The sequence below is a fragment of the Enhydra lutris genome, unplaced genomic scaffold (assembly GCF_002288905.1).
Source record: "Enhydra lutris kenyoni isolate GAN:26980312 unplaced genomic scaffold, ASM228890v2 scaffoldscaffold9, whole genome shotgun sequence".
NCBI classification, from domain to species: domain Eukaryota; kingdom Metazoa; phylum Chordata; class Mammalia; order Carnivora; family Mustelidae; genus Enhydra; species Enhydra lutris.
In genome coordinates this window covers 4,892,380-4,904,712 of record NW_019154093.1, presented here as the reverse complement: position 1 = coordinate 4,904,712, position 12,333 = coordinate 4,892,380, and the positions used below count along the sequence as shown (strand labels likewise).

The window sequence follows — 12,333 nt, the reverse complement described above, 5'->3', positions numbered from 1 at the left end:
AGATGTGTCTGAAATGAAGATAAGAGAACAAGGTTGTAGCTTGAGCTGCTTTTCTGGGATCAGAGCCTTGAAAAGAGTGAATGACGGTGAGGGGCTCTTTAGAAAGGGCACAATCAGATGTCTCCAGGGAAAGTGCAAGACCAAAGAGAAATATAAAAGAATCAAGAAAATAGCTTGTTAGAACAAAGCACTCCAAGCTGATCCCATGCAGTGTGAGTTGGTGAGGACAGGGGGCGCTGCTCTGTGGCTGGGAGGAGCCCAAAGCCAGGGGCACACTGGCCTCTCGTGATGAAATCATCTGTGAGAGAAACCATCTTCGTGGGACACCATCTGCCTTTTGCTCACTCTTTGGGTCCGTGAGCGGTTTGACTACTCAGTGGCAGACTCTAAGCTTGATGAGCCAAGCCGGGTGAACTGCCTTTCCAGAATGCCAGGACACAAATAGGTTCTTGTCCACTTGCCCTCTGAAGGTGGTTCAGGACCCATGGCAGAGGAATCCTCTCCAGAGCCCCTAAGCTAGACGTAGCTCCCGCCCGGCCGCATCCCCTCCCTCCTCAGACTGGGTCTTCCTCGTGGCCTCCTAGAGCAATACCAGAAACCGCCCCCTCCCACAGGGTGGCTGCAGACTGAGTAACCGCCCCCACATCACCCTAGAGAACTAGCCACCAGCCGCCTGAGCAGAGGCAGCAAAGGAAGGACCAGAAGAGTGAATAAGCCAGTCTAGGGTCCTGGCAACCTCGGAGGACATTTGCTCTGTGGCCCGGAGTCCGTTTTCCTGCGCTCCTCCAGGGCTCTCTGCCCCTCTGGCTTGGGTAGAGCATCGATACAGTGGAGGACAATAGGAAATCACATATGGCTGCTGAGTCTCCTTCCTCCCACGGGGCCTCAGCTGTATTCCTGCTGGTGGTGCGTGAGCCCCGGGCCCTGGCTGTCCTTCTGGTCCAGTGGGAGACCTGATTGCGGCCTCCATCTCTGCCCCTTAGTCACTTGAAAGAGTAGCTATTTTCCTAACTTCCTAAGCCGCCCAGTGGTCCTGGGTTGAAGCCATTGCTGCACTTCGGTGACATTCGGCATCTTGCCTCATGAGCTACAGGGCAAGATAGGGCCTTGAGTAAGACACGCTTGGGATGACAATGTAGAGGCTGGCATCTGTACCTCGCTGCGTTGTATGTGTGATTTTGATGAGGCTGGAGAACAAGGAAGCATCCCCCACCTAACCCTCACGGCCTCCATGTCACTTTGTCCTCTAGGTGGGACGCTCGTCCCTGCTGGTGGGGAATCTCAAGAAGAAGTATGCACAGGGGTTCTTGCCTGAGAAACTTCCCCAGCAGGATCATACCACCACCACTGACTCTGAGATGGAGGAGCCCTATCTGCAGGGTAGGCATGCCCCAGCCCGAGCGCCGAGGCCGCCTGCATGGCTGCACCTGACCAGGGAGGAGCCGGGGCTATGCAGGCTGGCCGCACACCCTTCCTCTCTCGATGTCCATGGAGGAGCATGTCCATCTGCTAAACGTTTCTCCAGGTCCCATCTCAGCCACTATCCCTAGGAAACAGGGAAGGGGGAAGGTCGCTTCCTTTGGGGAGCTGTTCGTCCCCGGCCTCTCCTCCAGCCCTACGCCAGCCAGCCACTGGATCCCAAGAGTCACTTCTCCTGTGGGAGTCATTAGTAAGAGGTGGGAGTGACGCAGGCAAGGGTGTGGTCCTCTCGCTGCCTGAGGGCCCAGCTCCCGGGCAGCACAGTGACCAGGCCAGGACGGCGCTTGCAGCCTGAGCCACTGACCAGTGGTCGCTGCGGAGGGTACAGAGCTCCTGGGTTCTGGGATCCAGGTCCTCAGCCCACTAGACAGATCAAGGTATTCCAAACCAGATGTGAGCGTACCCGGAGTGTTCCCTGTGAGCCTCCCAGGGTCATAAAGAGGGCTGCTGATTCTTGACCACCTGCATTTGCCTCGGGCTCTTAGCGCTTGGGGAAAAAGTCCTGTCAGGTGTCCAGGGGTCACCAGCAGACATCCCTGGGTACTTTCTAGGGCGGGGGAAACGGCCCTTCCCAAGCCAGTGGCAAAAGCGGGTGGTCATTTTCCAAGCTCGTCCGCCACTGCGGGCCACAGCTACGGGGATGTGAGCAGAGAAGACAGGCCTCATGGGGGGCTGTCCAGGGTCTCGTGGAAATTTCTTCTCTTTACACTTCCTCTAATTTCCATACTTTCCAGAATCCAAAGAGGAGGGTACTCCCCTCAAGCTCAAGTGTGAGCTCTGTGGCCGGGTGGACTTTGCCTACAAGTTCAAGCGTTCCAAGCGCTTCTGTTCCATGGCATGTGCCAAGAGGTAAGTGGCCTCAGCCCCATGGCTCTGCCAGCCCCTCCCTCTCGTCAGGATTGCACCTCGGGTCCTACCCCCTTTGGTGACAGTCCATCCCAGGAGCGCCCAGGTGTAGCTTAGCAGCGTTCCAGTCCCCTCCACCTGCCTGGAAGCCGCACTGTGTCCCTAATCCGCCTGGTCCTGGTACCCAGAACTCAAGGGAGCAGGAAGGGAAGCAGGCTTTAGTGTGGCTGTCCCTCCTGGGCCCCACCCACTGACCCCGTAGTCTGGTCCTGCCCTTGGCAGCTACTGCCCCTTTGTCCAGAGCCCCTGCTCTAGGTACAGATGTCCCGTCTGTGAGCTTGCACCCAGCGTAGGCCAGAGGCCCAGGTCAGGCGCAGCATCAGGTCCTCAGTGCCTGCCGCATGCCAGGCTCTACACCAGGGAGAGGGTATGCCTGGTGTCCTCTAGTCTTCAGGGTAACCACGAGGCAGGGATTACCACCAGCCCCTTCACACCCACTGGGAAACTGAGGCACAATGGGTAGGTAACTGTGCCCAGCGTCATAGGGTTGGGGAGTTAGACTCATGGGACTGTAAAGCCCTGAGTGCTCTTCGTACCAAGGTGAAGAGGCATGGACGCCAAAGCCCTGAGCCCTCAGGAGAATATCAGCCTCTCGAGCCCCACACAGAGGTGCTCTGCCTTGGCCGGAATCGAGCCCCTCTCAGCCCTGTGCTGGAGGGCATCGGTGCCTCTGAAGCTTTGCCGAGCTCCGGGCGGCCCTCATGTTACTGGGCTTCGCAGATGGTGCTGTTTTTACAGATCAAAGGTGTCAGGCGAGTCTGTTGGCCCCCATTCCCCAAAGGCAATGGCTCATTTTGTGTCTCTGTGTCACATTTTGGTCATTCTCTCATAACATTTCAGACTTTTTCATTATTACTATATTATGTGATCTGTGATCAGTGGTCTTTGATGTTGCTATAGTAAGTGTTTTGGGTGCCACGAACTACACCCACATAAGATAGTGAATTTCATCAGTAAATGTCATCTGTGTCCTGACGGCTCCACCAACGGACTCTTTCCCCCATCTCTCTCCCTCTCCTCCGGCCTCCTGGTTCCTGGAGACACAAGAGGATTGAAATTCAGCCCATTAATAACCCTACGGTGACCTCTGAGTGTTGCAAGTGAAAGTGTGGTACGCCTCTCACTTTAAATCAAAAGCTAGAAATGATGAGGCTTCGTGAGGAACACTCATTGAAAGCCGAGACAGCCTGAAAGCGAGGCCTCTTGCACCAAACAGCCAAGTTGTGACTGCAGAGGAAAAGTTCTTGAAGGAAATAAAAACTGCTACTCCAGCAAACACAGCAGTGGTAAGAAAGCAAAAACAGCCTCATTGTCGATATAGAGGGAGTTTGGTCTGGATCGGCGATCCAGCCGGCCACGACATTCCCTTAAGCCAAAGCCCAGTCCAGAGCAAGACCTAACTCTCTTCAGTTCTTTGAATGCGGAGAGAGGGGAGGAAGCTGCTGGAAGAAGAGTGAAGCCAGCAGTGGTGGATCCATGAGGTTTAAGGAAAGAAGCCGTGTCCATAGTGTGAAAGCGGAAGGGGAAGCAGCAGGGGCTGATGGAGAGGCCGCAGGGAGCCCTTCCAGAACATCCGGCTCAGATCACTGACAAAGGTGGCTACGCTAAGCAACAGATTTTTAGTGCAGACGAAACAGCCTTCTAGAAAGAAGATGCCATCCAGGACTTTCCTAGCCAGAGAGGAGAAGTCAGTACCTGGCTTCGGAGTACAGACTGACGCTCTGTTTAGGGGCTGGCGCAGCTGGTGACTCAGGTTGAAGCCAGTGCTCATCTACTGTTCTGAAAATCCTAGGGCCCTTAAGAATTGTGCAAAGTCTGCTCTGCCTGTGCTCTGACAGTGGAAGCCTGGGTGACTGCACAGCCATTATAACATGGTTTAGTAAGTATTTTATGTCCAGTGTTGAGACCTACTGCTCAGGAAAAAAAGCTTTCTTTCAGAATATTACTGCTCACTGACCGTGCACCTGGCCACCCACGAGCTCTGGTGGAGACGCTCGATGACAGTCATGCTGCGTTCGTGCTGCTAATATGTCATCCATTGTGCAGCCCATGGATCAAAGAGTAGTTTTGACTTTCGAGTCTTTTTCAAAAAATGCTATTTGTAACGTTGCCGTAAATAGAGATTCCACTGGTGGATCTGTGCAGACTGATGTGGAAGGACGTGTTGGAGGGAACCGCACAGACCCTGCCAGGGGAGCACATGGTTCTGAATCCATTAAAAACTTTCTAGAAAGGCTTCACCATTCTAGATGCCATTAGGAACATTCAGGATTCAGGGAGAGTGCTCAAAATGCCAGCATTAGTAGGAGTTTGGAAGAAGTTGATGATTGTGAGGGGTTCAAGACTTTAGCGGGGGTGGGGCAGGGAGTGGCTGCAGATGCGGTGGAAACAGCCTGAGAGCTGGAATTAGAAGTGGAGCCTGAAGGTGTGACTGAACGGCTGCAGTCTCTTGATAAAACCGGAATGGATGAGCGGTTTCTTCTTAGGAATGAGCAAGACATGTGGTTTCTTTTTTTTTTTTCTTTTTTAAGATTTTATTTATTTGACAGAGATCACAAGTAGGCAGAGAGAGAGGGAAGCAGGCTCCCTGCTGAGCAGAGAGCCTGACTCGGGACCCGACCCCAGGACCCCGAGACCGTGACCCGAGCCAAAAGCAGCGGCCCAACCCACTGTCCACCCAGGCGCCCCGACAGGTGGTTTCTTAAGGACGCGTCTCCTCCTGGTGAAGATGCTGTGAAGACTGTTGAAATGACAGTGAAGGATTTAGAAATCAAATGAACTGAGCTGATGAAGCAGAGCTTGAGAGAATTGACTCCAGTCTTGAAAGAAGTTCTCCTGTGGGCACAATGCTATCAAACGGCATCACAGGCTTCAGAGAAATCCTTCCTTAAAAGAAGAGCCCATCGAGCAGCAAACTTCATTGTCTTTTTTTCTTATAATTTTTTTTTAAAGATTTTATTTATTTATTTGACAGACAGAGATCACAAGTAGGCAGAGAGGCAAGAGAGAGAGGAAGGGAAGCAGGCTCCCCGCTGAGCAGAGAGCCCGACGCGGGACTCGATCCCAGGACCCCGAGATCACGACCCGAGCCGAAGGCAGCGGCCCAACCCACTGAGCCACCCAGGCGCCCCTTTCTTATAATTTTTTTAAAAAGATTTATTTATTGAGAGAGAGCGCACATGGGTGTTCACACAAGCAGGGGAGAGGCAAAAGGGGAGGGAGAGAAGCGGACTCCCCACTGAGCGCGGACCTTGCTACAGAGTTCAATCCCATGACCCTGAGATCGTGACCTGAGCTGAAATCGAGAGTCAGAGCCTAACGGACTGAGCCACCCAGGCACCCCCACTGTCGTCTTAATGAGCTGCAGTGTCACGTAAACATTACTTTTATGTGAACTGGGAAACAGTCATCTGACTGGCTTTGACCTGGAACGAAACCCACGGTGTCTCTGAGGTGCACCTGTCCTTGCCAGCAGGACAGTTGTTTTCTGGCACAGGTCATGTTCAGTGTAGAACATGTCAGCCGTGAGTTCTTACGTGCTCCCAAGTCCTTGTGTCCAGCACTCTCCACACATTAGCTCATACACTTGTCAGACCAGGTTTGGAAAGTGAGCTGCGTCATCCCCAGCTCCAGATGAGGAAACTGAGGCTCAGAGGTCCAGTGGCTTGCCCAAAGTCACCGAGCTAGTAGTCACTGATGGACCTGGGAGCAGAGCTTGCGGACGGACTCCGCTGTTGCTGGCCGCACACCCCGTGACTGTTCTGACTCCCCCGTCTCCCTGACCCTGGCAGGTACAACGTGGGGTGCACCAAGCGAGTGGGGCTTTTCCACTCGGACCGGAGCAAGCTGCAGAAGGCAGGAGCCACGACCCACAACCGCCGTCGGGCCAGCAAAGCCGGCCTGCCGACACTTACAAAGGACACCAAGAAGCAGGTGAGCGGCTGGCAGGGCCCGAAGCGCCGTTGTCACAAGTCCCCACCGGCTTCCCTCCCTAACAGACCGGGGATACCCACATTCCTTTTCCGTGGCTGACTTAAGTCTGCTCCGTTGTGTTCTCATTTCTCACAAGCCCTTCCCAGGCCCCACAGTAGGCCCCTGCATTCAGACCCACGGATGCCTGTGAGGTGATTGTCTGCATCAGTGACCTTGCCCTTCCTCACCTCTCCCCTTCCCGGTTTGCCTCCGTCCTTCTGGGGCCGTGGAAATGGGACCTCTGCCGCCCAGTCCCGTGAAGAGACAGACTGTCCCCGTTCCCTTGGGTCTTACACGGAGTGCCAGGTGAGGAGGCAGCCCACCCCCTTCAGAAGCCCTGCTCCCCGCTGCCTCCTGGAATCCTGAGCACCGAGTTCTTGCAGCCTCTCCCGGAAACACGGGCGGTCCTTACAGATGCTGTACTGGCTCTAAGTTGCGCGGTGGGAACCCACAGTCTCGTGGGACGTGTCAGAGCCTGATGGCTTTGGCTGCTTGTCATCACCTGGGTTGTAAAGCTCTTTAAGAATCTGACCAAGGCTGAGACCCAGCACGTACGTGCACAGAAATTTTACGTGCTGTTTCATAGCACCTAAACCTGAAACCTCCAGAGTCCTGGTGTAAAACCCCACATGTAGGAGAAACAATAGGCGTAGATCGAATCAGATCAGAATGGTACAGGGCTTGCGTGGGTGCTGGGAGGGGCTGGCTCTGCATCACGCCAGAGGGGAGAGCCCAGAGGGCGTGTTTTGATCTAAGCATTCAGAGGTAGGTGGTCGTAGACCAGGTAGGAGGGGGAGACTACCTGCCTTTGCCCATCTTCCTGCTGGAGACCTGGTGGGTTTATTCCTCCTCCTGAAGCCAGCGGTTTCTCTCTGCTCGCAGCCGACGGGCGCCGTGCCCCTCTCAGTCACAGCTGCACTGCAGCTGACGCACAGCCAGGAGGACTCCAGCCGATGTTCCGATAACTCAAGCTACGAGGAGCCCTTGTCGCCCATCTCAGCCAGCTCGTCCACTTCCCGCCGGCGACAAGGCCAGCGGGACCTGGAGCTCCCAGACATGCACGTGCGGGACCTGGTGGGCATGGGACACCACTTCCTGCCAAGTGAGCCCACCAAGTGGAATGTGGAAGACGTCTACGAATTCATCCGCTCCCTGCCAGGTAAGGCCCCGGGGGTCCCGTGCCAGACTGGGAGAGCGACCTCCACCCGGGACAGAGGGAGAGCCCACCCTGCCACCACCAGGAAATGACTCAGTTAGTGACTCGGGTTTGGGAACAGCCATGCAGACATGACTCAGTGAGATCCCTGCCTGCAAGAGCATATGTGCTGCTACAGGACGCAGCTGTAAAAAATACCCATGGCCGTGATGCATGGCCATTCCTGGCACAGCGGGGGTCTGCGTGAGCTGCAGGGGTGACCGTGTGCCCGGCCTGTCACTCTCCTGGGACGGGGTGCCAGAGGAGTCTGGTGGGAGTGTAGGGAAGTGGTCAAGGAGGACGTCAGAGTTGGGAAAGGTAAGGCAGGCAGGGCTCGGCCAGTCGGAGACACAACCCCCCGGAGAGGCTGGAGCGGAGGCTCACCAATGTGGAAGGACGCAATGGAGGGAACCGCACAGACCCTGCCAGGGGGCGCACATGGTTCTGAGGCCTAGAATTTAGAAGTGAACCTTGAAAGACCTACCTCCCACCATTCACAGGTGCTCTCGGGGGATCCCAGAGCTTCTCGGCTCTTGTTTCTGCCAGTGGCCCCGTGCTGCTGGCCACGTCGGGTGTGGACGGCAGCGCACAACTGTTACTCAGACCAGAGTAGGAGCAGAGGTCAAGAGCTCTGTCTGACAAAACTGGGCTCACATCCTGGCTCTGCCCCTCACTTCAGGGTGTTAGTCATCTCTTGCCGCGTTCTGGAATTAATCACCACACAGTTAACGGTTGTTCAGGAATGTGGGAGTGGCTTGGCTGGACATTTCTGCCACAGGGTCTCTTATGAGGTTTTGATGAAGATGTGGCCCAGGGCTTCCCTGGGGCTGTAGGATCCTATTGTAAGGTGCCCCATGCCCCTGATTCTCAAGGAGGGCATGGCTGCCCACGGGAGACCTCCCTTCCTCCCCCTACGGGCCTCTTCAGGACACTTGTGTTTGCATGTTCTTAGGATATGGTGGGCACTTGTCCCCACAGGGGGGCGATCCAGGAGAACATGGTGGAAGTCACTGTGGTCCTTTTGATCTAAACACAGAAACTACATGGTGTCACTGTATCACACAGGTCATGCCCACAGGGACATGAAAGGGAAGCCGGGTTTATTTGGAGCTGGTTACCATAGTTCACCAGGCACTGGCTCCCATGATTCATGTTTCTCCCTCGAGCAGACCACCCTCACCCCCTGCCATAGCCCCCACAAGTCTCGGCCCCTTGCAGCAGTAATTCAAAGCCTGGGATCTCACCAGCGCACTCTGGTCCGGGCGTGGATGAGCAACTCAAGCCGCATTCCTCTCGATCTGAACACCTGAGAACTAGAGACATTACCCATTCCATCCACAAACCCAAGATGTGGGATGGGTGTAGGATCACTGTGGTAGGCATGCTCTTCAAAAAGGGGAGAACAGTGCAGGAGGATACAGGAGTTACCCATCATCCCCGTTCTGAAATCTAGTCGGGCACGTGTTGGTGTTTCCCTGATCAGGACTCCATGCCTGGGAGTGATCATCTTTTCTTCTTCCAGCCTCTGAGTCCTCCTCTTTTTCCCATGAAAGGTAACCTGAGCTTTGAGAGGACCAGTTTTCTCAGCCTGGTCCTGCTGCTCTTCATTTTCTGTGACCTCAGACTCTTTCGGTTCAAGCAGCGTTTATGACAGTACAATTGTCTTAAAATTGCCGTGGGCTTCCAATGCTTCTTGTGGGGTTTACTCCATTAAACAAAAACCATACCCAGAATTGCTCCAGGAGAAGCCCTTCTCTATGTTGGTTTCTTCTGAAGCTGAGGGACATGCCCTTAATGTCTTTGAAGGTCTACTGTCAGGTGGCCAGGATCTGTGAGGCACACCCATAAAATCCTTAGAGTTCTCTGAGGCAGCACCTTCGAGCTTCTAAGGTCTTGGTGCAAGATCTGTCCTCCCCTCAGTTCCTTCTCTAGGCCATGTTTTCTCATCTGTGTCCTGGATTTGATCTTTGTCTAGAAATGACTTCTTAGTTTTGACATCATTTGCTATCTGGAGAGGCCAAGGATTTTCAGTTGAGCAAATCCTGGCTCCTTGACGTCTAACAGTTTCGCCTTTACGTCATCTGTCCTCGTTTTCCTGCGAGCAGCAGTCAGAAGCCAGGCGCCACCGTCACTGTTCTGCTAGAAACGTCCTCTGCTAGATCGTGCCATCTGTGAGGCACATTACACTAGCTGTGTTACACCTGCAGCGGGGTCGTGACATTTTCTCCGTTTCCCAGCAAGGATCCATTTCTCCCAATTTCCAGAAATAGTTTGTTTTTCCTGAAGCCTCACCCAGTCTCCTCACAGGCCATCAGACTTCTATCCAGTCCCTCAGAGTATCTCAGACACGTCACTGACACTCTCCTCAGGGTCCTTCCAGCTCCTGCCCACTGCCGCTCCCCAGGCCACGGCAGCGCCCCTCTTCCAGAAACCAGAATCTGCACTTGTCACCCTAGAGTGTCGTGGCTTTACCTCAGGTTCTGTGGGTCAGAAACGCTGCTTAGCTGTGCAGCGCTGGCTTGGGATCTCATGAGATCTCAGTCAAGACGGCAGCCAGAATTGGGGTTTTCTGAAGGTTTGGAGCAGAGGACCCAGTTCCGGGGTGCCCCATTCAGGTGGCACAGAGTGCCAAGCGGCCTCCGTTCCTCTCCATGTGGGACTCTTCTGAGTGCTGCTTGAGTGTCCTCATGACATAGTCACTGGCTTCCTCCAAAGTAAACTCCCCGGAAGAGCAAGGTGGCAGCTGCCATGCCCTTTGCAACCTGGGCCTCAGAGATCACAAGCTGTCACTCCCGCAGCACCTCGTTGCTTTGCCAGGTCGGGCCTGTTCATTAAGTGGGGCTCTGACCAGGATATGAGTGACTAAGAGGTGCAGATCACTTGGGTAAGTCACTTAGCTTGTCTCGAGCTATCAAATGAGACAACCTTCCTCAGGGCATGGTTAGGAGGGTTCGAGGAGATCCTGTGTCTCAAACGCGCGAGTGCCAAGTGTGAACAGCAGTAGCTCTGACTGACGCTGTCTGTGCTGGTGTTCCCCTCAGGCTGCCAGGAGATAGCAGAGGAGTTCCGTGCCCAGGAGATCGATGGGCAGGCCCTGCTGCTGCTCAAGGAGGACCACCTGATGAGCGCTATGAACATCAAGCTGGGGCCTGCCCTGAAGATCTACGCCCGCATCAGCATGCTCAAGGACTCCTAGGGCCCGCCGGTGCAGCCAGGGTTCTGGCCCGGGGCTCCTCCTCCCGACTGAGCAGAGCCAGACAGACATTCCTGAGGGGCCCAGAAATGGGGCCAGTCGGAGGGAAGGGCTCTCCCTATGGGGCGTGGCTGGTGAGGAGGTCTTGGCCCCCCCTCAATGGCTCTCAGGGGCCTTTCTTTCTGTGGGAGGGGCAGAGAGGTAGGTGGCATGGAAGATGGGGCTTTATGCTTGTAAATATTGATAGCACTGGCTTCCTCCAAAGTCCCAATACTCTAGCCCCGCTCTCTTCCCCTCTCTCTGTCCCCCATTTTCCAGGGGGTATATGGTCAGGGCTCCCAACCTGAGTTGGGTTACTTTCAAGGGCAGCTGTCAGGCCTGGATCGAGGCCTTGCAAGCCCTTGCCTGCCTTTCTCCCACTTCTCTCTCCGGGCCTGGCTAACTCTTCCGTTGCCGGCTTCTCCCCCTTCAGCCCGTTTCTGAAGCAGCCAGGGGTTCTCCCCCTTCACCCTCCACAGGTGGAGAGAGAGAAGCTGGGCCCGGTTTGGCCACGCCTGCTGGCACAGACGCCTTAACGCTGTGTGTGTGACTGGATGACTGTGTAGGAGCCTGGACTGGCAGATGGGCCCAGAGCCACCCTCTGGCATCTCCAGGTGTTCTGTAGCAAACAGCCACTTAGTGCTTTGTCCTGGACTCCACTCAGCCTCAGGATGGGGAATAGAAAAGAAGGGCAGCCTCTGTGCAGAGAGGCGAGATCAGAAAGCGACGAAGATCAGGAGGTTTTCCTTTCCAGAGTGGGCATGCTGTCTCCGAAGTCCTTCCCACACTGTGAAGTCCCCCCGACTGGCCTGCTGTGCCACCGATGGCATTATGGGAGCTGCTGCGGGCTGGGCCTCCTGGCCTGCCTGCCCACCCGCCCGCCGCCCTGGGAGCCCCAGAGTGGGGGCCCAGAGAACGTCTGAGGGCAGAGAAGAGCTGGGGTGACGTTCCCTTGAAGAAGGCAGCCTTGGGCCTCCCGCTTCCACACTTCTTTGCCTCTTGAACTTGCTAGCAGTTTGAGCTACCTGCGGAGGAGGCAGGGCAGGAAGGGCGAGGGCCTGCCTCTGACTTGCCCTGTCCTCGGAGGCTCCTGGGGGAAGAGCAGGGCTCTCCCCAGGAAGGGGGGGGGGCACCGTTCTCAGCTTGTTCTATTCCCCACTCACACCCCCAGGCAGGGTTGGAAATGAAGGACTTTTTTAACCTTTTGTTTTTGTTTTTTTAAAAATAAATCTGTAAAATCTGTTTCTTCTCTGCTTTTCTCCGCTGGCTCCTTCTCATCCAGAAGAGGGATGGTTCCCTGGGCTGGGGGAGGGACGATCAACCAGGTCACCTGAGGGTGCCCTCAAGCCCATCGAGAAACGCAGACACGGCCTCATTTTCACAGGTGTCCCTTGGAATGGTAGCCTCTAGAGCCCCTCAGCTCTGAGCCCCTGTGCCCCAGCCCCTTCCCGCAGGGGAGCCGTAATGCTGCTGGGCCGGGGATGTCTGCAGCAGAGAAGGCAGAGCCCAGACTCTTCCATCGGCAAGCACACACCCTCTGTTGTTGCTG

General features: G+C 55.2%; 1 protein-coding gene across 6 annotated transcripts in view; it reads left to right on the top strand.

Moving 5' to 3' along the window:
• The window catches only part of LOC111142791 (polyhomeotic homolog 2), a 53,690-nt gene extending 41,664 nt beyond the window's left edge, over positions 1-12,026 (top strand). For all 6 annotated transcript variants that reach the window (XM_022496094.1, XM_022496098.1, XM_022496097.1 and 3 more), the window contains 5 exons: positions 1,251-1,380; positions 2,214-2,328; positions 6,177-6,318; positions 7,240-7,516; positions 10,594-12,026. In XM_022496094.1, the coding sequence (XP_022351802.1) occupies positions 1,251-1,380; positions 2,214-2,328; positions 6,177-6,318; positions 7,240-7,516; positions 10,594-10,748 (819 nt within the window). In that variant the 3' untranslated portion in view covers positions 10,749-12,026. The remainder of the gene's footprint in view (positions 1-1,250; positions 1,381-2,213; positions 2,329-6,176; positions 6,319-7,239; positions 7,517-10,593) is intronic.
• Positions 12,027-12,333: the final 307 nt, after the last annotated feature.